General features: G+C 55.0%; 1 protein-coding gene across 11 annotated transcripts in view; it reads left to right on the top strand.

Annotated features, from left to right (window-relative positions):
- The window catches only part of KSR1 (kinase suppressor of ras 1), a 148,892-nt gene that overhangs the window by 108,619 nt on the left and 12,687 nt on the right, over positions 1-27,586 (top strand). For 8 of the 11 annotated variants that reach the window (XR_006603774.1, XR_001178570.2, XM_004747035.3 and 5 more), the window contains 14 exons: positions 2,065-2,069; positions 4,299-4,359; positions 7,780-7,863; positions 9,444-9,505; positions 9,605-9,711; positions 12,767-12,935; positions 14,862-14,903; positions 17,150-17,204; positions 17,998-18,046; positions 18,813-19,192; positions 21,156-21,252; positions 24,053-24,186; positions 24,845-24,976; positions 26,023-26,158. Coding sequence is in view for 9 of the 11 variants with exons in the window: in XM_004747035.3 (XP_004747092.1) it covers positions 2,065-2,069; positions 4,299-4,359; positions 7,780-7,863; positions 9,444-9,505; positions 9,605-9,711; positions 12,767-12,935; positions 14,862-14,903; positions 17,150-17,204; positions 17,998-18,046; positions 18,813-19,192; positions 21,156-21,252; positions 24,053-24,186; positions 24,845-24,976; positions 26,023-26,158 (1,513 nt within the window). In the remaining 2 variants the exon portion in view is untranslated. The remainder of the gene's footprint in view (positions 1-2,064; positions 2,070-4,298; positions 4,360-7,779; positions 7,864-9,443; positions 9,506-9,604; positions 9,712-12,766; positions 12,936-14,861; positions 14,904-17,149; positions 17,205-17,997; positions 18,047-18,812; positions 19,193-21,155; positions 21,253-24,052; positions 24,187-24,844; positions 24,977-26,022; positions 26,159-27,586) is intronic. The other 3 variants (XM_004747036.3, XM_004747038.3, XM_045070328.1) reach the window with 2 other exon arrangements.

Here is a 27,586-nt window from a genome sequence, read left to right on the forward strand (position 1 = left end):
GAATATCTGATGATTATCAGATATCATGTACTCTGTTCTAGAACCTGTCTCTTTTCCTCTGAAGATTTATTCATTTATTCGAGAGAGAGAGATGGCACACAGACACAAGCTAAGGTGCGGCCAAAGGGAGCGGGAGAGAGAAATCCCCAGCAGACTCCCCACTGAGCAAAGTCTGATGTGGGGCTGAATCTCACGACCCTGAAATCACAACCTGAGCTGAAACCAAGAGTTTGGACGCCCAACTGACTGAGCCACCCAGGTGCCCCAACCTGTTTTTTTTTCCCACTTACCTTGATACCTAAGTACTTCATGTCTTTACATCTTAAAATATCTTACTCTTTTACATAAAAAAAAATTTTTTTTTAAAGATTTTATTTATTTGACAGACAAAGATCACAAGTAGGCAGAGAGGCAGGCAGAGAGAGGGGGGTGGGAAGCAGGCTCCCCACTAAGCAGAGAGCCCAATGCGGGGCTTGATCCCAGGACCCCAGAATCATGACCCGAGCTGAAGGCAGAGGCTTTAACCCACTGAGTCACCCAGGCGCCCCCATAAAAAACATTCTTTAACCTAGGCACTTAAACTGGTACTAATGGTGACATGGTCCAAGATGGCAGAAGCTTCAGAGCTCTTGTAGCTTGGAGGGGCCGACAGTGTGCAGTTTCCCCACCATTTTTCTTCAGTCACCCTGTTTCCCTTGCAGAGCCAGCCGGATTACCAATTTTGTATATACCTATAATTATTCAAGCTACCTCATTTTTTTAACTTCTCCATCTTATTGCATCTGTAGTTTAACTGTTTCCTCCCCTCCTGACAGACCTTCAGGTCACTGTTGGTTCTGCTTTTTTAAGAATTGCCCTCACCAGTGTACTCTCGTGGACAGGGCATAGGGGAAACAGGAAGTCCTCTCTGGGTGCCTCCTACTTTCTTGTACCTCTGAGGGTTGGGGACTTGGCTTTTCTCCTGACATGGGCTCTCCTTTTCTGGTCTTGAGTAGGCTTGCTCCCCATGTCCCAGTACAGGCTGTCCTGGGTCCCCTATGGGACGGGTGCTGGACATCTCTGTGGTTTTAAGTATACGTCACCCAAGGAGAGAAATCTGTGCTGTGACGTGCCGTGCCCCTCCTCATCAGCCTGTCCTGCTGGGGCCTGGTCGTCTCCACCGACCCTCCAGAAGGGGCTGCAGGCTTCCTCCCCTTCTGGGTCCTCCTGTCCCAGAGAGCACAGTGTAACTACTATGAGGACACATGGACATAGGTCATCAGAGGGCATCTCAGTGAGTAAAGCCAGTGTGTCTGTTTCTCGTTTTCCCCTGAGAAGAGCGTCAGAAGGGCTGTGGTCTCATTCTGGGCTCTGGGTGGAGAACAGAGACTCAGGCAAGTGACCCCACATCTGGGAGCTGGGCCTCACCCTGGGATTCTGAGTCGGGTCCACACAGAGCCACTTAGGCTAGCACTGACACGGACACTTGGGCTATCTTGCTGTTCTCTGTGAGCCCAGAGGGCAGACCAGGTGGTCTGGGGCTCCCCTTGTTTTCTTTGTTGCTGGGATAGCAGCACCCCCTGGGGAGGCTTGCTTGGGGCATGTCCCCACCTGGCCCTTCCTGAGGAACCCCTCACTGTTCTCAGAACTGTTCTCCTCATCCTCCTTCTCCAGCCACATCCCCTTCTCCTGCCTGGACCCTGAGCACCTCACCCCCTCCCCGCAGGTCTCTGGGCAGGGTGTCCCCGTTTGTGGGCATGTGACCTCGGGAGACTGTGAGGCTGTTTGCTCAGTGGCGAAGCAGAGTGAACCCTACCAGTCGGCATGGCTGGTGAGGCTTGGACAAGCTGACATAGGATGCACGCAGCACAGGGGTAGTTCCAATGCCCCTCGCGGGAACTTCTAGTCCTTTCCATTGAGGAACCATTCTTACAGTCACTCATCCGGCCTGGCCCCATGCACCAGGGGCTTGAAGCCCTTACCTGAGCATGTTGCCTGCTCCCTCCCAGCGGGGAAGGTTCTGGGGAACATGCTGAGACAGCACAGTGATGTCATGCCACTTTCTCTCTTTTCTGTCTCCTGCAGGTTTGGTAAGAGTGATTCATTTTCATCCCTTCTGCCACCCGGAAATCGTGTTTATGTCGCCGTCCCCGTCATGGGTGGATTTCCTTGACCCTCAGCCCACTCCAGCCTTTCCACCGTCTAGAAGCGGAGGTGCTGGGATCGCCTCAGGAAATAGCTCTAGGACAGGTGGCCTCCACCCAGCCAGGAGCCTCTGTCTGTGAACCAGGGGCCTGGAGAGTGTCATGGGCCGTGGACAGTTCCCACTCAGGCCCTCTCTGTCCCTGGCCGTCCCCACAGATGACCTCTGGCAGGGAGCCTTGTGTGCTGGGCTTTTGTGGTCACACAGAGGCACGTGGCCATCGGTCTGGTGTAGGTGTATGTTAGCTGATGTCTTGGGACCCCTCGTCTCAGGGGAGAGGCAGCCTAGAGACAGGAATGTGGCTTGACTCTACACGAGGCTCCAAGAGATGGGGGGGTGCCTTTCTCCACCCGTCCACCTCCAGGCTGGACGCAGGTCTTGCACTGGGCTGCACTGTGGGCCTTCTCTCTCTTGAGTCAGACCAGAGGGCAAAGACCATGGCTCTGGGGTCTGCTTTGGATCGTCTCTGTGTAAATACAGAGACGTCTGGTTTGGGCCTGAGTGAAAGAGCCATTTATTTTTGCCCTATCCTGAGCTGGCTAAGCGCAGTGACGGAGCTGTTGGTGGCGGTTGGGGGGCGGTGGGGACAGGATAGGAGTCCAGAGCTCTGCACATCTGTCAGATGTGCCAGAGAGAGCTAGGGTGGTGTGCTGGTGGGTTTCTGAATCCTCACCGAGTAGCAGGGGGCACTTTGGTCCTGCTCAAACTCCCTTGGTGGGGGAGAAGGAGTCAGCACCTCCAGCTGGCCCTTCTCTTTGTGCTCATGTATAGGGTCCTTGGCATTAAGGGACCCAGCACTTAATGAGCTCTGAGTGTATGCCCGGCCAGCATATGGGGACAGGTGCAGAGTGGGGGACAGGGTTGTTGCTGACTCCGAGGAGCCGAGACAGCCACAGATCCTCAGGCACCAAGTTCCTGATTTTTCTGGGTTATGGTTCCTTTCAATAACTGGATAAAAGTTTAAACCTTCCTTCCAGGGAAAAGCCCATGAAACTTAGCAATCCAGAGGATTTCTCAGAACCCCTGAAGCCCATCAGAACTCAGTTGAGAACCCCTCCTCCTCCAGGGGGAGCTAGGCAGTACTGAGTCAGGGCAGAAGCAGGATGGAGGAGGGTGGGGAGGCCAGGGCAGGAGGCGGTGGGACATGGGGGCTGTTGCTAGATGGAGGGGTTGCCCCCAACCACTCTTCCCCTTCCTGACCTGTAAGGCCTGAACACTGAGGGTGCTGTTTTGTCTTTTTTTAAAAGATTTTATTTATTTATTCAGGAGAGAGATCACAAGTAGGCAGAACATCAGGCAGAGACGGGGAAGCAGGCTCACTGCCGAGCAGAGAGCCGATGCGGGGCTCGATCCCAGGACCCCAAGATCACAACCCAAGCTGAAGGCAGAGCTTAACCCACTGAGCCATCCAGGCACCCCGGAGGGTGCTGTTTCTATGGGGACCCAGGATTAGGGCAGGGAGAGCCTAGGGTGCCCTCCAGGAAGACAGACAGGATGCTTACCCCAAAGCTCATGGCGTGAGTGCGACCCCTCCAGAAGCCAGTGGGACAGGCCCAGGTAGGGGTGTGGGAAAGCTTTACCTTGACCTTGTTCTCTGCCTGGTGAGACCTGGCACTGGAGGTGCTCAGAGCAAAGTTCTCAAGGTGCTTGCAGCTGTAAAGGTATGGGATGGGCTAACCAGCCTCAAACCCTCTGCTGCCAAGGGCCAGAGATTTCTGAAACACTAAACAAGAGACCCACATTAACCCCTCGCAAACCTGTGACCTGTGCATGCATCCGTGCGGGAGTACAGGAGGTGGACATTGGTGGGGACTTCTGTCCTCACCATTGCTTTGCCTCCTGCCTCTCAAGGCTGCCTCCCCCGGCAGCTGGAAGCCACACGGGGATAGTCTCCATACCATGTACAGAGACCAGACAGTGCCGTTACCAGGAGAAGCAGGGCAAGGCATGAGGGTAACTGGGCCGCCCCGTTGGTCCACCTGGCCTGTCCTTGTTCAGGGACACCTTTATCTACTGATCAGTAGGTCCTGTCCCCCACATAGCCTGTGATCTGGGACCTAGAAGGCCACAGACACAGGCCTCCTCAGCCTGCCCGACCTGGCCTCTTTCCCTGCAGATCTCCCCCACGGATCCCCACAGATGGTACGAAGGGATATCGGGCTGTCGGTGACTCACAGGTAGGTCCATCGAGGCTGGGATGGGAAGGGGACCTGCATGGGCCGGGGGTCCACTGAGGGGTTGATCCTCATTGTGGGGGGAGCGTCTGTCCTGATCCCTGTTCTCAGAGCTCTTTGTCTCCGGTCTGTCCATCACCTCTGTGAACACAGCCCTGCAGCCACCTGGAGCCGCCGCCCATCACCAGTGGCTGTGTGGGCTTGCTGGACCCTCCCTGCCCCTCCCTCGGAGAAACACCTTGGAAGTCTAAGGGAAAAGGAGCTAGGAGCTTCCTGCAGGTCCCGCGGGAGACCACCTGGGCCCATGACTCTCATGGCCCATCCCTAAAGTTCTCAGCTTGGCAGTCTGTATTTCCAGCAGCTTCTGGGGACTCTGGAGGCTGGTGCGTGTTGACATAGGCTGACGTGGGCCCATGACATGGACCAACCCCAAGGCTGGGCCCATACCTGTGAGACTGGTATGAACCACAAACAGCAGGTCTGTCACGCTAGACAGCCCACAGAACGGCGCCTCAGGACGCCTGTGTCCCTACCGTCCCTGCTAGAGGCCATAGGGAACACAACAGGGCACCATGGTCTGGAGCTTTGCGACTTGACTTGCCGGGACCTTTGGTCTCCCCCTGAGCGGTGAGCTGCAGCTGCAGGGAGCCTGGGAGGCTGGCCTGGAATTTTTGCCCAGAGGTGGAGACCCAGCTGGGGCTCTGAGGACTTGAGGAATTTGCCTGAGGTCATGCTGCTGGGAAGACCGTGGTTGAGTCCTCTGGCCAGCACCCAGGCCCTTTGGCAGCCTGGTCAGGGCTGATCCCCATCCCCTGGAGTCTCCTGAAAGAGAGGCTGTGACACCACTGTGGAGACCGGCCCTTCACAGGCAGGTCCAGGGGCCTCCCTCCGTATGCAGCACCCCCAGTGGGATCGTCCTAGGGCACAAGAGGGCTGCTAGGCACAGGACGGGAAGCCTGGGTTTGCCCGGCTGCAGACAGGAATCCTAGTCTCGGAGACTCTATTTTCCCCTCTGCAAATGAGACTTCCTCGCAGTCCAGTGCTGAGGATGAAAAGGAGTGCGGCGCAGCCGAGCTTCAGGTGCTGCTCGGGCCCTGGGGCGTGTTGGTGTGTGAGCACAGACTCCAGCCCCAGATCCAGTGTGTGAGGGACACCAGGATGGGCCGGCCACTGTTTGTTCGGTCTCGGGTGCATCTGGTTTCACAGAGGCTGGGGGGCCGTGGCCGCTCTCCGTGCGCTCCCCAGACCACTGCTCCCTTCCCCTGCAGCAGCGAGGTCCAGAGGCTGCCCCCAAGCAGGGTAGCAGCACCCCTCTTGTCCAGTGTTGCCAGGCTGCCCTGCCTTGCCCCACCCAGGTCCTAGGCTACACCTGCTGGGTTTTTTAAACCCAGGTTCCAGGCTTCTCTCTCTCTCTCTCAACAGGAAGGCCTAGCGTTTTAGTCTAATCGTGGTCCTTCCCTGGTCTGGGAATGCTTTTATTCCACACCCCACACCCTGGCTGGCCCTTCTCAGGCCCAGATCTGACTTCTGTTTTGCCCTGTTTTCAAGATTTCCAAGGGGGGTTTGTGTCAGACATCTCAGCACTGCTCCCCTTATCCCCACCCTTTGCACGAGGAGATGAAAGCCCAGAGAGTGCTGTGGATCCCAGAGAGACAGGATTAGGGCTCCTTGCAAGGCACGCTGGAGACATAGGTGCCGGGTGGGTAGAGACAGCGCTCGTGTACACTACACATTCGCATACATGAGCTCCCCAGGTCTCTGTGAGGGGAGCGTGTGGGCCTTGTTTGTAGAGGCTCTGAGGTATCCCACAGCCAGGAGGAGCTGGTCAGGTTCACAGCGGAGCGGTCTGACCCCAAAGCCCATGCTCTTTCCCTGTGCTTTGCCCCAGTGGTCTCCGCAAGAAGCTGTGCGGCTCTAAGTTCAGGGATCCGGGGTCCGGACCCCCTATGCAGCATCCTAGCTGTGTGACCTCAGGAAAATCACCTAACCTTTCTGGTTCCCTTGCCTGTGGACTAGGAATCTCAGACCTGCCTAACTCTCTGGGGCTTGTAAGCATCGAGTGAGCTCATCCTGATGGACACATTACAAACCCTCCCCCAAACACTGTTGCTATTTGTTCTGTTGTTACTATGATAGATTCTGCTTTCAAAAATCTGTTCCTTCCAAAAAATGGGAGTTCTTTCTGCCCTTTGGCCTCCCCACCCTGTGGACTGCCTTAGACTCTCTCTGCTGGACACCACCCACTCAACCCCTGTCCTTCCTTCCAATCTATCTTTTGATTTAGTTTGGATTGAAAGATGTTCAGAATTCAGGAGGTATAGAGGGTGTCTGTGTGGCCCCTTCTGGCTGCTGCCCCAGCTCTCTGGGTCCCCCTGTAGGCAGGTCTTGGCAGTTTCTTGAGTTATTTCTATCCAAGCAAATACGGGGATGTAGTATACACACTGTTCTATCCTTTGCTTCTTTTCTTGTAAAGATGGAGGCATCGTTACTTAGAGCTGAGGGCACAAGTGCATTTTCACATGTGGATACACCCATGTGTTCCACCCAGAGGAAGCTCCAGAACATTCCAGCCCTCCAAAACGTTGATCTTCGGGCCCCCTGGGAGCATAGCACTACTTCCCAGGGGATCCTGTTCACTTCTGTCCTCATTGGTTAATTTTTCCTGTATTTGAACTTCATATAAAAGGAGTCTTGTCGTACTTTTCCCCCTGATAATGTAACGTGGAGATTGTCCCGTATTTGCACAGAATGAGCTTGCTTATTTTATTATCTGGCCGCACGGTGTCCAGGGGTGTAGTTGAACGGTACTGGGCATCGTCCGCCGCCGGCACATCTCAATACCAAGGGCTGCTCGCAGTCTTTTGACGCTGCAGACACGCGGCAGGGGGTAACCGTGTCTGTACCTCCTTTGCCACCCGCGGGTACAATTAAAACTGCTTTGCTGTGAAGTTAGGCAGACAGCCACGGAAATATGTCCCGCTCCACAGACGGTAGCTGCTAGGATGATCGGTGTGGAATATTCCAGACTTTGGGGCTAATGTTTGTTGAGGAATGCATGGAGATCGAGGCAGTTGCGCGTGAGTGCTGCCCGGAGCTGCGGGTGGTGCCTGAAACCTCCCCCGCGTGCCCCGAGTGTCCCGTTGGAATCGCTCGGTATGCGCACTTGTAATCTCGATGGCGGCTGCCAGAGGGCTGGCATCCGTGACCACACTGACTTGGGGATTTTGGCAAGGATGACATTGTGGCTGGGAACTCGGAATCCCCGGGGGTATGCACTGGGCCTGGGTGTCCCTCCCCTGCCCTGGGAGAGGGCACCAGTGGCTCTGGGATGGGACCTAGTTACCCGGTTTCCCAGGGGCCCTCCCCTGTTCAGGCTCTGGTCTCCCAGCCACACGAGCGTTTTCCTGTGTCCACCTCCCACAGGTTCTCCACCAAATCTTGGCTGTCCCAGGTCTGCCACGTGTGCCAGAAGAGCATGATGTTTGGAGTGAAATGCAAGCACTGCAGGTGACGCATGGAGGGGTGGAAGGGACGGGAGAGGCGAGTGAATACCAAATGTGTAGTTTAGTAGGAGTCCTACTCTGTGATTCACCTTGGCCTTAGGTTAAGTCAGAGTTCATGGGAACCCCTTTGAGAGTTCTTGAGGCTACTATTTACAATCCCATTTGGCATGCCATGGTCTACACAGCCCTCTCTAGGGAGATGAAGGAAGCATCATCGAGTGAGGCACTCCCTGAAGAAGAGGAAATTAGAGGTGGGCTTTGAGGGATGAGTAGAAGTTTACCAAGGAGACCCAGGAAGAAAGAGCATTCTAGGTGTTGTGCCTTGTACGGAGTCCAAGAGGAATGGGAGGACCGTTCTGGAAACTATACAGAGTTCTGAAGTTCAGCCTCATATGTTAGCACAGAGATGGGGAGAAGGCCAGGCCGGAGGTGAGAATAGAGATGGCTCTTGGTGTTCACAGAAGAGGAGAGTTCAGGGAGAATGTTGCTTCTCTACAAATGCAGCTTTCTTGTTTTGTGCCATGGTGCTTTCTGGTGGGGCAGAAGGACGAGGAAGGGAACAATGTGGGGGCAGAGCATCCTCTGTTGCTCACAGAGGGTGGACCTGGAGTTTCTGCTCCCAGATCACTGCCCCTCCATTGTTTTGTGACGTGGGGCAATCTGCTTACTCTTTCCTGGGCCTCATTTTCACAATGGGGGGTGGGATTGATTCCAGGTCCTTTCTCTATGAGGCTGCCAGATTCTGAGCTAGTGTGTGTAGGAAAAGCTTTTAGGCTCCCATCAGACCAGAGGTGACAGTCTTCTGTGTGTTTTTGGATAAATTGTGTTTTCCTGGCAGTTCCCCTGACCACCAGGGAGATGCCAGAGCTTTCCTCCAGTCTAGATCTGTTGTGGCTCCTGGTATTTAAATTGGGGAACCTCCCGCGCCCTTTCGAGCAATGCATTTCACATGGAGAGCATAGAATGACCCCTGAGCCCCATGCTCTCCAATGATCGTGGTATGAGAGTTGTAAGGCCCCCGTGTCAACCCATTTGATTGTCAAGGGCCCCAAGACAGGGTGCAGAAGATAGGACCAAACGGAGGGCCCAGGTCTTTCCATTTGGGCTCGTGCTGACCCTCAGACCATGTGTCCCGTGTTGGAATACAGCAGGCAGGGCCACTCCTTGTACCCCTGGGATTCCTCGGTCGTAGACACTCTCCTTCTGATTCATCTTTCTTGTAAGTTCAGGGTTTTGTCTTCAGTTTTCGGAATGTGAGTGGAAGGTGTCCTTTTCTTTAGAGAAGAGAAATAGACGTGTGACCCCCCCGGCGAGATAAAACGGGTACAATTAAAACTGCTTTGCTGTGAAGTTAGGCAGACAGCCACGGAAACATGTCCCGCTCAACAGAGGGCAGCTGCTAGGACGATCGGTGTGGAATATTCCAGACTTTGGGGCTAATGTTTGTTGAGGAATGCGTGGAGATGGAGGCAGTCTCGAGTGAGTGCTACCCGGAGCTGCGGGTGGTGCCTGGAGCCTCCTCCTGTGTGCCTCGGGAGACCCCAGTGGCCCTCGGTGCACTGACCCAGCTGCCTTCTTTTCCAGATTGAAGTGTCATAACAAGTGTACAAAGGAAGCCCCTGCCTGTAGAATATCCTTCCTCCCACGTGAGTGTTCGTTCTTCTCTGCCCTCTGGGGCCGGGGGGACCTCTCTATAGCTTGATCTGCTCCCTGCTGATGGGGTCCCCCTTTTCCTTTGGAAACAGAACCTAGGCTTCGGAGGACGGAATCTGTCCCCTCGGACATCAACAACCCGGTGGACAGAGCAGCTGAGCCCCACTTCGGAACCCTCCCCAAAGCACTGACAAAGAAGGTACACAGGCGGCCGCCTGCCCATCTGCTGCTTGTGCCGGGAGAAGCCCCCGCCACCCCTGCCCTGGGGCTCCTCCTGCAATGCGGCAGTCAGCGGAGAAGTGGGACGTGCAGCCCCAGGCCAGAGAGGGTGGCCCTTTGGGGGTCCTGTCATTTTTGTAGACATTACATTTTGTTCAAACCATAGTTGACGTGCCTGTGGCCTCCTTCCCCAGTGCAGCCGGATGTTTCCTGAGCACTTACTCTGAGTCGGGAACTTTTCCCATTGATCCTTTTGATCCTCACTATAGTTCTAAAAATCACATATTGCTGTTAGCTTCGTTTTAGGTGAGGACCTAAGCAAGAACTCACAGGGGTCCCCTGTGAGTGAAAGGCGGGCCCAGAGCAGGGGTCCTCTGCCACCGCACAGATTTTTGAAAGGAGAGTCTAAGAGGCCTGTTGCAGCCCCCAGGCACAGGTGTGCAGGGTGCCTGTGCTTGTGGTGGCCTCGGATCGCAGCCTCCGCGCAGCCAGTGGCCTCCCCCCCAGCCCCAGACCAGGGCTTAGCACACCCTTGCCTCACTACGGAGGGGCACACTGCTGGCTTCTCTGTGGTGTGGGCCAGGCGGGGTAGAGGTTGGGACAGGGAGAAGAGAGAGGCAAGTGGCCCAGCTCATTTACACCAGGGACCCAGAAAGTGCAACCTGGAGGGCTGCTGCATGTCTTACTGCCCGACAGGGGAGGCCTTCCAGAGCTGTCTGCGCTTATGGGCCTGCCCGTGTCCTCTCTCAGCCTCTCTCCACCTGTCATTGCATTGCCCTGATGGTGGCATTCCCACCAGGAAGAAAGGTGGGGTGGAGAGGTGTAGGACCACAGCTGAGCTCCCATCCCAACTAGTCCCCTTTCTTGCCTCTGGGACCTTGGGTGAGTTCCTTCACCTCTCTGAGCTTCGGCTCCCTGGTGTGTAAAGTGGGGATAATCAGGCTTTGTTGACAGGGTGTCGGAGGGCTAACGAAGGGACATTCTTGAACTTGCTTGTCGGGACCAGCAGTGTTGTCCAGCCTGTCACAGATAGAGACACACTTCCTCGGCAGGGATGCTAGGGGCACCCCCATCCCCCACTCCAACCCAGCCAGTGTTGTGTTCTATCCGGCAACCACAGATGTACCCCCATTTTCACCATCCGCCCCCCCCCCATGCACCCTCTTGCTCAGCCCCCATCAGTTCTTCAGAACCTACTCGGGACCCCTCCTCCTCCTCCAGGAGGCCCGTCCTACACTCACGTGGCCAGCCCTGACCAGACATAGTTCTGGATGGTGCCTTCTCTTACCTCCCCGAGGGCACTGACTAGCGGTTGTTCTTCCCTCACCCTGATTTACGGTCATGCTCACAGCACGAGCGAACAGTCATGGAGTTCTCACCAGTTTCCAGGCGCCGCGCCGAGGGCTACACGTTTGGCCCAGTCATCTCAAGGGTGGCCCAGTCATCTCAAGTCATCTTCTCTAGCTGCCCTTGCTCATAGCGCCTCTGCCCACTCCTACCTCAGGGCCTTGGTGCCTACCATTCCCTCTGCCTAAAATACCCTTCTCAGCATTCACATGCTCACTCCTCCGGGGGGCCTTGCCAGGAGGTAGGTTGAGGACCAGGGTCTCTGGCTGCACCACGCCGTTCCCGGTGTTTCTGGAAGCCCGGCTGCATGATGCTGAGGGCCTGTCTCCCCAGTGGGGGGCGGCTCTGGAGGGTGCGGCCTCACTCTCTCGCTCCTGCCTGGTCCTGCCTGGTCCCTGGTGTCTGTGTTGGAGCCCAGCACACAGTGGGCAGCGAGGACGTGTTGGTCTTAGACATGGTATTGAGCATAGAGCGTGAGGCAGCTGCCAATACTCCCATTTTATCCAGAACCACTGTGGCTCAGAAAGGTAGGCTGATTTGAGCCAATTCACATGGCTGCTGAGTGGAGGAGGGAGGATTCAACCTGCCTCGTAGCTACTCCCCCTGCCCAGGCTGGCCTGAGCCCCAGGAGCAGGGGTGGGATGCGGGGTCACTGCAGGGTGAGCAGGGAGAGGAAGGGCTCAGGGGACCCAGCTCCCTACTCACCGGCCTGTGGCCCCAAGTGGCAGGGGCTATCCCTGGACCCTGAGGCCCACTGTGTAGCTTTGGTGGGTTCCAGGGTCCCCTCCTAAAGGTTCAGAGCCTTTAGGGCCTGCAGAAAAGAATCCCATAGAACTCAGCATTTAACCTAATTTGGGCCCAACTTTTTGTTTTAAAGATTTTATTTTTAAGTAATCTCTATACCCAGTGTGGGGCTTGAACTCCCAACCCTAAGATCAGGAGTCACATGCTCTGCTAAGCCAGCCAGGTGCCCCTGGCCCCAACTTTCTTGACCAAGGAAGTCCAGCCCTGCCCTGAGGGATGGGAGTTTGGGCCTGGGAAATGGGTCAGGGCCAGAGGCTCACCTAACACAGAGTCCCCCCACCCCATAGCCCTCTCTCAGGGCTCTAACCCCTGGGCAGCCCTAGCCAGTAGGTCTGCGCAAGAGTGGAGGGAACATTTATTAGATACCACTGTATACCACACACTAAACACTTGTCGGAGCCTGAATTCGTTAAAAAACCCTGCTGTGTGCTCAGCCGAGAGCCAGGCATGGGTGTGATGAGCACGTGTGGTCCCTGCCCTTGCAGGACACACAGTTGGAGGTGGGGGACGTTCTTCAGAAAACTGCCCAAGCTAACTGCACTTGACCAACTGAGGTTCAAGTGCCCTGAGGAAAAGTGCTAGCTGTAGGGGGAGAAGGAGGAAGAGCATGGTCGCTGCTGGGCTTGAGAAGGGCTTCTGGGAGGAAAGTATGTTTGAGCTAAAGAAAGCTGAGCAGGAGTCCTTAGGGGATGGGCACTGAGGTGAGGGCCTTTCTGTCCATCCTCCCCTTGAATATTAGACGATAAAATGGTCAGCATGCCCCGGGGCAGACTTCCCTGTTTTCAAGCAGGGAGGGGAGGGGTCTAAGCACTGGGGTATGGAAGGGGCAGGCTGGGCAGGGCTGTGACGGTCCCTGCCCACTTCTGGCGTCTCTGGGCCCACAGGAGCACCCCCCAGCCATGAACCACCTGGACTCCAGCAGCAACCCGTCCTCCACCACGTCCTCCACGCCCTCCTCGCCGGCGCCGTTCCCAACATCATCCAATCCATCCAGTGCCACCACGCCCCCCAACCCCTCTCCGGGCCAACGGGACAGCAGGTTCAACTTCCCAGGTACCACCCCCGGGTCTTCTGTGTGCCTTCAGGATAGGGTGGGATGCCCCTTCTCAGCACACTCTAGCAGGCTCAAGGTGAAACCCTGCGGCCAGTAAGAGCCTTTGCTGGTGGCCAAGTGCTGTGCCAAGCCCAAATACAGTACCGTGTTTATACCTGATGAGAGCTCTGCGGTAGACGACATTATCACACCCATTTTACAGATGGGGGCACTGAGGTTCAAGGGGAGTGCCTTGTCCTGAGCTGTATAACATGGAATGGATAGAGCCAGGATCAAAGCCAACTCTGTCTGACATAAAGCCTTGATTCTTGACACAATCCCCGTGTTGCCATCCTGTGTATGGGGTGGCTTGTCAGGGCATCATTCACTCAGAGCTTCTGAGCATTTGGGAAGCATGGCCAGTAGCACAGGGAGCTGGGGCAGGCCCTCAAGGCCTGGGAGAGGGACTCTGGGGCTCGGCTGCTTACCTGCTCAGTTGCTTACCTGCTCAGTTGATCTGAATAAGCTGCTTAAAGGGGAGCTTTTGTTCCCATAAAACAGGAGACCCCGTGAAGTTGGGGTTAGGTTATTCCCACTGGGCAGATGAGGACACAGAGTCTCAGTATGCTCTGTAGGACCAGGGTCCCCTGTCTCTCAGCCAGGCCAGGGGTGTCCCACCTCTCCAAAGTGCAGAACAAGGCCCCCTTGCCTATTTCAGGATGAGACCAGGCCTCGACTTCCCTGGAAGCTCCTTGTAGCTGGTCTCAGCCCTCCACGTATTTCGGTTGGTGGCCAGGAGATAGGCACAGCCACTGGGACCCTCCGGTTTACTCTGGGCCCGGACAGGTCAGGCCTTGGGGCTCCAGGCCTCAGAGGACAGAGCCACAGCTTTTCCTGTGCCGGGCAACCCTCAGCTGGGGCCATATGTGGCTAGCAGGAGGCCAGGCAGCCTCTCTGGACCCGTTTTACCAGGGTTCCAGGGATTTTTTTCGGGGATGCTGGGAGACTGAGATTTTGTAGGAATCTTTTCTTGCACCTGTTCCTTCACCTTCACGTGCACCTGGCTGGGGCTCTCCTGCACACCCGTCCCCTTCCCACAACAGAGCTGGAGCCCATTGGAGAACCTCCCTCTTGGCATTCTGCTCTGTCACTAATTTCTGAAACTGGGTCTTTTGCCGAACTTCTCGTTTGGGCTTTTCTAAAAGGAAGGCCTTGTTTGAAAAACAGCAGCCCCAGAAATGGTCCATTTTGTGATGTCAGCCAGAGCCTCTCCGCTTTCTCTGACATCCGTGGGCTGGGCCCTCATTGTCCTGTGCCCAGAGCCCTCACTCTGGCCAGGATCTGTGATCTTGCTGGTCATGACTGTGCCTGGGGCCCAGCCTGGTGAACCTGGGGAAGGAATGATGCCTACTGTGCACCTACCCTGTACCATGGGGGAGCATTTCTGTTTATCATGAAGAATAAACCTGGGGAAAGGCTGTCTGTAACCCTGGTTTTACCCTGTGATAACTGTGTCCGAATCCAGACTCCCCAGCACGTCCCCTTTGGTCCCCCTGAAGAGAGGTGGTTTTTGTTCTGTTGGATGGTGAGGTCGGGTCGCTGAAGGCTCAGCGCCTCTGGAGGTGAATGTGGGGCCAAAGGGGGGCCGCTTCTCTGCACACGGCCTGGCCAGCTTTCACAAGCACTATTTCCTCACCTTTGTGTCTCGCCCTCCTGGGCTCACGCACACTTCACAGAGAAATGAGCCTGGGAGGTGAAGGGAATGGGCAAGTCCTCCAGGGCCAGCCCCTTCCCTCCTGGGGGCTCCGCCTGCACCTGCTTCCTTCCAGCTCCATTCCTTCCTGCATGGATCACCCTGCTCAGCCCTACCCTATAACCAGCCTCCCTCGCCAAGCCCCTGCATTTGCTGTTCTGTGTGTGTGACTCACCTCCTCTTCTGTTTAAAGCTGCCTACTTCATTCATCATAGACAGCAGTTTATCTTTCCAGGTGAGTCCTCTGCATGGTCCCACTAACTGCCCCATGCCGTGAGCCCTCTGTCCTGCCCACCTGGGTACCCTCTCCCAGGGCACCTCTAAGTGCCAGAGTCTCACATACACCTATTTGAGAGCTGACTGTATATGACAGCTGGGAAAGGGAGCAGGATGGGTCACCTTGAGAGTGGGCCCTTCACAGGGGTAGTGATCTACTGGGAGGGACCATGACATCCGTCCTGTTCAACCTCTTGCCCGGAGACTACAGGCAACTTACCCAGGGTCACACAGCTGGGGAGGTGGCAGAAATCCAGTTTGCAGCGTGAAGAGAGAGATCTTTCTGCCGATGCCTTACGGGCTTCTGTTAGGGTGTTTCCCCTTACATCCTGACAAGGAAGCTATCATAGAAGGGGAAGCCAGTTTAGAATAGTCTGCAGGTCTCACTTTCCTGAGCGTTGCTGCTTGGCGCCATCTGCTGGCAATGAGATGAAATGCAGCTTTAACTTTCAATCTCATTGATTCTCTTCCACAAAAATTGTTTGGCACATCCACTATGTGCACTGCCTTTGCATTTGGCTGTATTCCTGCCCCCAAGGAGTTTATGTGGTTAGTACTTGTTTCTCCAGCCGAGGATGACAAGCGTTTGTGTACTTAATCAGCAACCTTAATTCTTAATTTAGCCAAATGAAGTCTCGGTGTGTTTAGCCAAAGACTGTAGCTAATTGTTTTTCTCCTGGGTTAAACAGACCTGTCTTGAAGTCACAGTATTTAGGTCAGTTCAGGATTTTCTGTTCCTCAACGCAGCTCTGTTAGGGGAGTGATTTGGAGCTCTTATAGGACTATCTGAATGGCTTTGGCCAGGCATGTGGCCAGGCTGGCAGGGTCAGGGGCCTGGGGCTCCAAGGAGGCTCTCTGAGCTGCCTCTTTGGTGTCATACCCATTTTTGTTTTGGTGCCCCTCTAAGAGCCTCTCTGGTTACTAGCTCTAGGACAGCATACAGGGGAGTCCTCAAAAAACATGGCTTTCCTTCCAGGAGGGTCCATCTTCCTCTGAAGATATGAAAAGGGGGAGGAGAGGGAATTTAACTCCGTTAAACATGGACATATTTTGGAGCAGAACACAAAATACGCTCCTAATGTTTAAGGAAAAGCACACAAGGCCTCAGAGACTTGTTGGTTCTCCCCACTGCCACCCCCGTGCATGTGCTTCTCTTCTGAAGAAGTATTTGAGCTGTGTTGGATAGGTAGAAAGGTCAGGATGCCCCCCAGTGTCTGTGGACACAATGAAGTGGTATCTGGGGATGGGGCCGGGGTCTTGGCAGAGGCTGCAGGGCCCAGGATCTCCACAGGAAAAGTGTGTGTGTACATTTTCTAGATAAAAAGCCCATAGCCTCTATCAGATTCTCCAAGTCTTGTGAGGTCCCAAGATGTTGAGATCCAATGATCTTCAGGGGTGCCCTTAGATAAAGCCTTAGAGCTTGAGGTGGGGGGTTGGTGGCTGAGTTAGGGGTGTCTTTGTCCTAGAAGGCAGGGAGAGGCCGCTGATAGCTTGAGCCCCTAGCACCTACAAAAGAGGAGGGAGGGAGGGGTTTGGTTCCCCTTCTGTTTGGTGTTCCCCGGATGTGGGCCTTTCAGTGCTAAAACTAGGAAAGCCTGCGGCTTGGGGTCAGACCCACCTGCCCAATTTTTGGGCCCCGGGAGGTGTGGACCGTGCATTTCTTCCTCTGCCCTGAGAGCGGCTCCACCAGCCACCCAAACCCAGAAGCCAAGGGGGCGTGGCTTCTGGCTCCCACCAGCAGTGCCAGTCTCTGAGCCAGGCACCAGGTGTCACTACTGAGCTCCCCTGCGAGCCCGGCCCTGGGCTACGCTGCTCTCAAGGGCCCCTGCAACCAGCTGCCCCCTCTAAGCAGACCCCCCACGTCCGGTTTATAATACCGAGTTTGGTCTTACCACTGGCTCCTAGGGGTCAGTTTGGCCACAGGGGGATGGGGTTCACTGGAGAATCTCAGTCTCTTCACTTACTTGGAGTCCCTTCCCAGCACCGAGTCCTGTGGGCAAAACCAAGTGCTCTGAAGGTGGCCTCCGTGTCCCATTTGAGGAGTGGCAATGGCCTGGAGAGCACGGATGTGGCCTCACGAGGGGCTGGCCGCTCGGGGAGGAGCCACTCCTCTGGGTGGGCCAGCTTCGCCTGCGCTGTGTCCTTCTGGGGAAGGGGCGGGGGAATGGGGTCTCAGGCCTTGCATTGGCTTTTTGTTTCCTCCAGACATTTCGGCGTTTCCACAGGCAGTCCCATCCCCTGATGCGGCGGACAGCACCCGGTAGGCCTCGCAATGCTGTGTCCTCTTTCTCTTCTGTGGGGATTTGTTAAAGCTAGACCCGCACCTCTGGCCATCTCCCACCCTGCCTTTGCGTGTCTGACTGCCTGTTCTGGATGCTGAGCCGGCTGGCCGGGGTTCTCCGTGGGCTTATTCACTCCCTGGACCAGTGAACTCGGCCACAGGGTTTTATTAGCCTCCAGCGTATGCAGTCCGTGTGGGGAGGGCTATTTTCGAATCTGGGGCAGTCTCATGACCCAGGAGAGGTGGGCGAAGGCCACTCAGAGTTAGAGATGCCTACCACAAATAGCTCCTGTTTAGGGAGCCCCAATCCCAATGTCCGGCTCTGCTGAGCTCTTGACTCCCATCTCCTCACGCAGTCCTGTCTGGTGAAGGCAGGTGTCGAAGTTAAGAAATGATATGAAGTCACACAGCTAGGAGGTGACAGCCGGTTCTCAAGGCGAAGTTCAGATCTCGTGTGTGTGTGTGTGTTTAGAACCCCGTGCACCAGGCATCAGATTTGAAAGGGCCTTGGTGGTTCCTGCCCTCCCCTCAGTCCCCACCACCCTCAGGTTAGTCTGAAGAAGGCCGAGGCCAAAGAAGGGAAACGGGGTTTGGTCTTTGGCCTCCTGCCTGTTTCTGCGGCATCCAGACTGCCTTTCCCACAGGCAGGTGGGTCACAGTAAGGACACGGGCCCAGGAGCCCTCGGTCAGACCTCCCACGGGAGTCCCCTGCCCGGCCGAGAGCAGAGTGGCCTGCCCTCAGGGCCTCCCTGACGAACTGTTTGACTCTTAGGCTTGACAACCAGCCCAAAGCAGACGTGTTGGAGGATCACGAAGCGGAGGTGAGTGAGGGTGACATGCAGCCTGGAGACCTTGCCTTCTCTCCTCTCCGCCTTGTCTCAGCACTCCCAGGGGTGTAGGGAGTCCATGGGTGCCACTACCTCAGGAACCCACTGAGGCATGTGCATAGTGGGGAAGAATGATGAGGAACAATGAAACAGGCTTTTTCTTCTTCTTTTTTTTTTTTAATCTTTGAAGCTAAAGTAAGCTCTCAGGTCTCAGGGTTCCTAACCCTAGCCTGAGGCCCGGGGCCTAGCGTGGGAGGCTCTGGTTCCATCTGTCTGGGGTGCGGCCAGGCATCTGTATGATGTCAGAGCCCCCAAAGCTTAGCCGGGCCCAAGAACCGCTGTCTTAACCCAGCCACGCAGCGTGGCTTAGACTGACTGACTTACTCCTGCCTGGGGGACAGTCAGACACTCGGTTTAAACAAAGGAATGCCCAGAAGGGATAAATGGGTTAAATTCGTCTGTGCTGGGGGTTGTTAATGTTCCTTCCTAGCAATTAGATGGTGTCCTCCGTAGGCCTTGGAGCCCTCTCAGAAAGAAGGGCCTCAGGGCCCACCTGAGCCAGACACCATATTTTGTGAGTGACGACATCAACACCCTGTGGTGCCAAGTGACCGGGCCACTGTCCACAGCAGGCCAGTGCAGAACTGCGACGAGACCCCAGGCCTCCAGCCCCCATGAGTCTCTCCTGGGCCCCTGTGTAGGGTGGAGTCGTCCGAGCCCAGGTCCGCCACCCATCTCTAAGCCTTCCCCCTCCTTCTAGGCTGAGGAGCCAGAGGCCGGCAAGTCAGAGGCAGAGGATGACGAGGATGAGGTGGACGACTTGCCCAGCTCCCGCCGGCCCTGGCGGGGCCCGATCTCTCGCAAGGCCAGCCAGACCAGCGTGTACCTGCAGGAGTGGGACATCCCCTTTGAGCAGGTGGAGCTGGGCGAGCCCATCGGGCAGGGCCGCTGGGGCCGGGTACACCGCGGCCGCTGGCACGGCGAGGTGGCCATCCGCCTGCTGGAGATGGACGGCCACAACCAGGACCACCTGAAGCTGTTCAAGAAGGAGGTGATGAACTACCGGCAGACGCGGCACGAGAACGTCGTGCTCTTCATGGGAGCCTGCATGAACCCGCCCCACCTGGCCATCATCACCAGGTAACCGAGCCCCCCCCCCCCACCAGCGGCATTGTCAGCCCCATTATCATGCCTGTTGTTAAACTAAAAGGGTTTGTGTATACTCCCATTTTTTAAACCATTCCTTTCTAAGAATAGCAGGGGTCTCCTGGGCTCGCAGCTGCTTTTCCCAGGCTGAGTGCCGGTCTGAGGCCAGTCTCGGTCTCAGTCTTTACCGCTCACCCAGCGTTCCTGGCACATCGGCGACCCCAGCAGTGTTCTCGTAACTGTGGAACCAGCATGGTTTCAGCCCTACTTTTGGTATCTCTCCATTCCTGTGGTGTAAATACCCTCCCTATGGCTGATTTCAGGCTACTAGCATGAATCACTGAGAGTGGCCTGGGTCTGGGTTCTCTCTCTGGCTGATCCCTGGTCACCCCTAGTTTATTTAGCCCGTCTCCTTGGGCTGGGCACTTTGCCGTAATGAATGTATTTGGTTCCCCGTGTCCGTGACCTTCTAGGAGGGCACATGCTAGGCGAGAGTATACATATGTGATGTTCTGACCTAAGCTGTCTGTTTTACTGCAGAAAGTGCCCACCCATCCTCCCTCCCCGACCCTGCAACTTGGGTGCGTGACTGTTCATCCCCCCCCCAGCACCCAGAGTGTGAGGCTGAAACATTTTGGCCTGTGGCCTTCAAAAAGTTGTTGCTGGGTGTTTACTTTTACAGTCAGGAACAGAAGTAAGAGGTTAGTGAAGGTATTTTGGAATATACATGGATGTTTCAAGAAGACAGTAGAAATCACTTGAATCTATCTGCCAAGAACCCCCTCATTAATACTCTGACGACATTTGCAGTGGCTGGACCCTATGGTTTGTAAGAACCTTTTTTTCTCCTCTCAAACAGACTATATTTACTAAGTAAAAATTAATTTCCCATTTGTCTGTTTATCAGAGACATAAAGCAGACCCACTAGGATTCCTGAGCAGGGTGGTACCGCCCATGTAACCCAGGGGACAGAATGCCAGCCCAAAGCACATCAACGTGATGCTTTAGCTTACATCATCTCGGCAGCACCCAGGGTCCTAGCCCCCAGCTCTGTCCGTCCATGCATCCGTCCGTTCTCTCTTCACCCACCTGGGGCTGTGAGAACCTGAGTCTGCTTAAAGGGAATAAATAGCAAAACGTTCATTGCCCCCAAAATTCACATTTTAGGATATGCTGAGGGGATTCGAGTGCAGACAAGGAACCATCAGCCAATATCCCAGACCCCCTCAGCCGGTTCTCAAAGTTTCTGAGGCCCCAAGGATCCTGTCTCTTAGGAGAGGTTGCCTAAAACTAGCCCCTTCATGAGATGCCTTCATGAACTTCTTCTGGGAGCAGAGGAGAGAGCCATGCGTTCTCTCTGGGTCCTTGCCCACCCCGGGCTTTAGGAGTCCGTGCAAGGAGTGGCCCGAAAACTTGAACCCATTGTCCAGGAATCACTCTGACCCCCATGATGCCACCCACCCCCCCTCCTACAAGTGCTTTACTGTAATGAAATCTCTGTGATCAGAGAACAGTAAAAATGATCATGAGAATCATTACGGAGAGCCCCCAGTGTTGCCTGCTTATAGTCCTAAAAGACCAGGTTCTTCCCTGAGTGTGAGGGACATGTTTCTGCCTCAAATCCTCCAAGGCTGGGTTGCTCTGGGTTGCCAGCAGCCTTGCTGAGCTGGGTTTCCCGTTCTGGGGTGCACAGGCCCAGAGCCACAGGGAACGGGGTACGTGTGTGTGTGTGTGTGTGTGTGTGTGATTTTGCACACTCGGGCCAGGCCCAAGAAGGAATGGGTGTCAGGGGCTTGGTGGAGAATAAGGATTCCAGTGCCCACGGGCGAGGGGACAGAGAGAGCCCTCTGGTGGCTGGGGACACAGCTCTCTCCACGGCTACTCTCAGGCTCCCCAAAGGCTGGGGTTCGGCTGCACCGGCCCCACCCCTCAGCCTGACCCCACCACTCTTGACAGCTTCTGCAAAGGGCGGACGTTGCACTCATTTGTGAGGGACCCCAAGACGTCTCTGGACATCAACAAGACCAGACAGATTGCTCAGGAGATCATCAAGGTAAAGGACTATCCAGCTGGCTCCAGGGTTCCTGGCCACCCCCTGCTCTGTCTCTACTCTGAGCTGGGCTGCCTTAAGGGTGGGACCCCAGCGCCTTCCCTCGGTCCATGTCTCACCCACTTAAAGCCAGGAGCTGGACGCCCAGTCTGTGATGATGGGTGGATTGGTCAGGGAGGAACACAGTAGGGTTTAAAGACACGTGGCCTAAGTTTAAATCCTGGTCCCTCCAGTTATGTGACTTTGGTCAAGTCATTTAGCCTCCCTGAGCCTTGGCTTCCGACCCCCCGTAAGATGGGAATTCCAGTGTAACCTCCCCCATTGGATTGGCACAAGAGGAGAATAGGGTCATCTGCTGAGAGCACAATGACCCCAGGCCCTGGCACACAGGGAGAATCTGCCAGAACTGGATTAAGGGTGGGCTCCGGCTTTCTGCCTTCAAGTGTCCAGATCCAAGCTGCATGAGGACTGGCCCTCAGGCAGCCTTTTTTCTTTCTTTCATCTTTTTTTAAAAGTAATAAAACCCAAATGAAAGAAAAGCTTCTTTGTAAGTGCTGGCTTTAGCACCAAGCCGGCCTAGATAAAAGCCAGACTACTGCTGGGTCAGAGTTCCTCCTTGCTTGCTTTCTGTTGAAAAGCTTGCTCTGACCAGCTCCCCGCAACTCCCTGTCCCCTGCCCCCACCCCTGCCTTGCCTTTTTCTCCCTCTCTCTTCCTGGCATGTGTGTGTGTGTGTGTGTGTGTGTGTGTCCTTTCCTTTTTCTCCCTCTCTCTTTCTGGTGCACGCATGCGCCTGTGTGTGTCTTTACCAAAGAAATCCCAAAGTCATAGTGACCTTCATGAGCAAACCAAGATTTCCACGTGACACGTAACCATGTGGCTGAATTAAAAAAATTAAACTTTTAAAGCCTCAGAATTAAAATAGCACATTTACGCCTTCATGTGCAGTAAGTCACATTTCAGAGGAGTTGGAGGAAGCTGCTGGGTGTCACACTTGTTCCCTCAAACTTGCTAGGCCCTGCACCCCTCCATCTCCCCTGTCCTCCTCCCCTAAACTGTCTTCCATCTTTATGGTCAGAACACTGGGGAGTCTGTATCTTTTGCTGAGGTCGGATGGATGAGCTCTCTGGAAGATTCTAGGGGCAGATAAGAAAAGCTACTCCGAGACTTTAGAGATGCAGAGCCTGAAGCTGGCTCGTTGGCTTGTTTGGTTTTCCTCTTGCTGAAAAGTGGTTGCCTGTCCCCTTCCGCTGGAACCTTTTAAGCCACTTCCTTTTGTACTCATCTGTGGTTTTGAGGTTCAAAATACAATAGCAGGGTCCTGAACTTGCGCTGGGCTTGTGATTTCGGGGCCACTCTGGGAACACTGGGAAATTGTGGGAAGGGCAGGGAGTCCGTGCTCCACACCTGGGCATTTGACGTCTTGTCTGTTGAAGCTGGCTTTTTGAGGCAGCTCCCTTCCAAACAAGGCTCAGAGGGGGACAGCAACTTGTCCTCCATCATACAGCTGGTCCCTGTTCAGCCCATGTTTGGGTGGCGGGGCTGGTCTTAGGCCACTGAGGAAGGCTTGTGCCTTGGTTTGGTTTGGGAAATGGTAGATATTCTAGGAACGACCTTCTTACGTTCAGGATGGAATATTGGCAAGGAGAAAGTCACTCTCTCCTAGAACTCTCTGCTTCCACTGCATGGGGACAGCGGACCCCACTCCGTCGCCATCGTGTGCCTTGTGTTAATTCATCTCCAACACTCTTCAGACTCCCTCGAACCGAGCTCTGGCCTCAGCTGATTTCTGTCTGATTCTGCCTCACGGTTCATTCTTTCTATTTCTTAAATGTGGTTTCTTGTTTACTGTTTTACTTCTCACCCCGAGAGAGTTTGAAAGCCACCAAAGGACTCTTCGTAATGTGGGAAGTGACCTCAGTGTGGGAGGTCAGGAGGCTGGGAGGTGGCCTTACATGGGCCTCTTTCTGAGCGGGTGGGGATGGCCGTTCCTGCAGTAGCCTCTCGCCCCCAATCCCAAGGGCATCAGGGTACATGAGAGTCTTGGGTTTCATGTCAGATGACAGCTGGACTTTGGGTGAGATGGTGCCTGTGTTAGGTCACCTGTATCCCATACACCTGGCTGGTGTTCACCTCCAGATCGAGTGGTGGTTACAAGTCCCCCAGCCCTGTCCTTTCCCTAGGTAGATGAGGAAACAGGTTCAGAAGTGCAGCGTCCAAGTCTACAAGGTGACCTAGAACCTGAGCCGAGACGGAACATGGGGACACGGGTGGTAGTCAAGGTCTCCCTCTTCCCCAGCACAGTTACTGGGACCACCTGTATTCAGGGGCTCCCTTTGTGGGAGTTCCTCTCTGCTCCCCACCCTGAGCCCTTGCCTAGCCTGAGGGGGAGGCATGTTGTACAAAGCCTGATAGAGACCCTGTACATCACTCGATTCCCATATGACCTAACACGGGGCGAGGGGGGCGGTTATCATCACTCTTTATACACTTCCTGGCCATCCCCCCAGCTCCCCACCCATCACCCTCTCTACACTTCACAACTGAGCCAAGTATATGGTATCTGTTTGACACCATGGTGACGTGGGCCGGCCTGGGTCCAAACCTCATCCATGCTCCTTAACTGCTGTGTGGCCTGGGGCCAGTGACTTCCCCTCTCTGAGGCTTGGTTTCCTCATCGGTACCATGGAGACCATTCTGCCGTGTAGGGTTCTGAAGATGGCTTGAGCTGACTTGGGAAGGGCCTCCAGCTGCCGGCCCAGCCTGGGTCCTGCCCCGCTGACCTGAAGCTCTCTGTCTCCCAGGGTATGGGCTATCTCCACGCCAAGGGCATCGTGCACAAAGATCTCAAATCCAAGAACGTCTTCTATGACAACGGCAAAGTGGTCATCACAGACTTTGGGCTGTTTGGGATCTCGGGCGTGGTCCGAGAGGGCCGGTGAGTTGACTTTGGGTGTGAGGGCCGGTGAGTTGACTTTGGGTGTCGGTACAGGACAGGGAGGACCTGGGCTGTACCAGCCAGGCCTCGACATGCAGTTCTTGCTGTCTGTTGGTGAGAGGGGCAGCCCTCCCTGCAGGAAAGGCTAAGTTCTACTGCGGTCCTGTTCTGTAGTTCTGGTCCAGAATCAGGCTTGGGTGACGTTTGGGTCCCTTGTACTTAGTACTTCATTCTCAGGCTGACGCCCATAGGAGGCTGTGTCCCCAGGGTTCACGACCCCAGGGAGGGAGACACGATGAGGAAGAGCATCAGGTTTTATGTCCCCCAAATCTTGAAGGGTGGTGTTTGGGGAGAAAGGCTCTCTCCAAGAATCTGGGGGACCTCCGGGAAGGAGGGTGGCAGTCTGGCTAGAGACTGAGCCCTGGGCCAGGTTGTAAGATACACAGGCAGACTGATTGTCTCCTGGACGGAGAATCTGCTCCCTGCTGATACTGGTTACTGGCCGGCTTTCCTGGAAGAAGCTGGTTATCACCCTTCTCTAGGTGCCTCTGCAGATGCAGATCAGTGAACTGTTTTCTGGGATGTGCATTGGGTGGTGCAGCCTCTTCGCTGCTGGCTGAAAGGCCCCATGCCCTTGCCCTGGCTTCTTGGCCTCCAGGCGTGAGAACCAGCTGAAGCTGTCCCATGACTGGCTATGCTACCTGGCCCCGGAGATTGTGCGCGAGATGACCCCCGGGAAGGATGAGGACCAACTGCCATTCTCCAAAGCTGCTGACGTCTATGCCTTTGGGTGAGGAGGCCCCTGATTTCCCCATCCTGGGGCTCTGAGGCCAAGTGTGGCCAAAAGAAGGGGCCCTGCTGGCTTGCAAGGGAGCGGTAAGGAGGCAGGGGCGGTGATGTGCTGAGTCTGGTTCTGCCGCTTGTTGGCTAAGGGACCACATCCTTGACCTCTTCCTCTGCTGTAAAATGCAGAGAATTACGGTGCCTCCTATGAGGTTGCTTCGGGAAGACTAAGGTGATTTCTGGGCGTCAGTCTCACCCAGTGCCCCGTGAGGATGCTGACCAGAGCTCAACACTGTCCCTCTGGGAGAACCAGGGGGTTCTAGTGCCCCACAAAGGTGACCAAAAGAAAAACAGAATAGGAATACAATGTGAGCCAGATACAGAATTTAAAGTTGCTCCCAGCTACTCTAAAAAAAGACAAATGGATGAAATCCGTTGTAATCATGCATCTAACTCTAGATCCAAAATGTCATTGCCACATGTCATCAAAACAAAAGATTAAGCAGTTATTTTACTCCCACACAGTTTTCTAGGAATTTAATGAGTATGTTACCCCTGAAGCACCCCTCAGGTTCACTCTCAACCTGTCCATTGCTCAGTAGTCCCACGTGGCTAGTGGCCCCTGCCTTGGATCGTGGGTGGTTGAGGGAGAAGGCCAAGATGAGTCAAGAAAGGCAAGGCAGCTCGGGGAGGCTGGGTGAGAGCCTCACTCTGGAATTTCAGGGCACCTTCCTGTGGGAGGTAGTCTCTTCCTGTCCTGACCTGGGATGTAGGCATGAGCCCTGCTGAAGATCTCTGTATCAGGAACTCTGTTCCTGTATCAGGAACTCTGTTCCTATCCAGCCTCACACTTCCCACCGCAAGGCCTTAGGGCCACGGGAAGGCCACCAGGCTGCCATCGCAGTATTTCTGGAAGCGTGGTGGGTGGGGAAAGCGGGAGGAGGATCCTGGGTGCGCTGGCTGGGTTCCTGGCACTGTGGCAGCAGGAGGTCCTGGGTGCGGGAGCTGGGCTGGGCGGTTCAGTCGCTCACGCTGCCCGGGCGGTCCCCGCAGGACTGTTTGGTATGAACTGCAAGCAAGAGACTGGCCCTTTAAGAACCAAGCGGCAGAGGCCTTGATCTGGCAGATTGGAAGTGGAGAGGGTATGAAGCGTGTCCTGGCCTCCGTCAGCCTGGGGAAGGAAGTCACTGTGAGTAGCCACCTGTTCTCAGAAAGGGAGGAAGGGCTGGGGCGGGGGGTGGGGCACACGACAGGTGCGCCCTTCTGCATTCACTCACCTGAGAAATGGGGCATGGAGGCAGAAGTGTCCTAAGCGGGCCTCTTTGCTTGCCTGCCAAAACACCTGTGCCCTTTATTACCCAACTGTGTTTCTTTAGAAAAACCATTGTCTTAAAAAAAGGAAAAAAAAAAGGACTGGTCCTGGTTTTAATTGACTCCTGAGTTGGAAAAGATAGTAGAGCCCTGTATGTTCCTTACATGGAGGAAGATGATCAAATCCTCCCTGCACAGAACACAGACAGGGGTTTCCTGTGGCATCACATGAATCTCGCCCTGAATGTTCTTCTCAAACACCCAAGAACCAGTCGAAGTTTCCGCAGCGTATTTGTCAAAAAGCCAGATCATAACACAGGTGCGGACCTCCTGCTTCTGGACACGGCCGGTGGTTTCTCTGCATGGCGGTTTTTAAGTGTCCCCCCCGACACAGTGGTGTAAGGAAGCCAGGGCTGGATGTTTCCGGTACGGGCAGCATCCCCATGGTAATCAGGCGGAAGTGGGTGCTAGCCCGGATGTGAACACGCTCCAGGAGGTATCTGGGGGGCCTAGCACTGGGGGTTCCTGCCTGGAGGGATCCCCAGTGCGGGTCCAATTGAGCTCTAACTGGGCTGACGCCAGGGACGGTGCTGGCAGAGTCGCCGTCTGCAAGTGGAGACAGGCCCAGGGAGAAAGCCTCCTGATTTTCCTTCAGGACCTGACCAGATCTTCATATTTTCCTCCTTTGACTGGTGGCTAGCTGTTAGGGCATCTTTGGAACGCTCGTTTAGGACATGGTGCCCGGGGTGCTTTATTCCAAGGGGGAACCTGCCGTCTGGTTGAAGAGCAGACTCTCTGTACATGTGTGCTCCTCCAATAGGGACACCAAAAGGCTAATCTGTAGCACCAACACCAGGCTCTTTGGCCACTTGATAGCCCCTCTTCTGGGCTGTTGAGCAGGGCAGGTGCGTCATGAGAGCCTCCCCGACGCTCTTGGACTCCTTCCCGGGCAGACCCACCTTTCCCTGGCATAGCCCCGGACCCCTGGGGACTAGAGGTAGGAGAGGTTCAGGCTCCTGGCTACTGAGTCATTCAGACTGCAGCTTAAGCAGCTGGTACCTTCTAATCTTCTTTTTCTTTTTTTCAAAGAATTTTGTTTATGTATTTGACAAAGAGAGAGAGATTACAAGTAGGCAGAGAGAGGGGGGAAGCAGGTTCCCTGCTGAGCAGAGAGCCCAATGTGGGGCTTAATCCCCGAAGGCAGAGGCTTAACTCACTGAGCCACCCAGGTGTACCCCGTCTTTTTTTTTTTTTTTTTTAAGATTTTTATTTGAGAGAAGAGACTGTGAATGGGGCAAGGGGTTGG

The sequence above is a fragment of the Mustela putorius genome, unplaced genomic scaffold (genome assembly GCF_011764305.1).
Source record: "Mustela putorius furo isolate JIRA1106 unplaced genomic scaffold, ASM1176430v1.1 tig00003962_pilon_pilon_pilon, whole genome shotgun sequence".
NCBI lineage: Eukaryota > Metazoa > Chordata > Mammalia > Carnivora > Mustelidae > Mustela > Mustela putorius.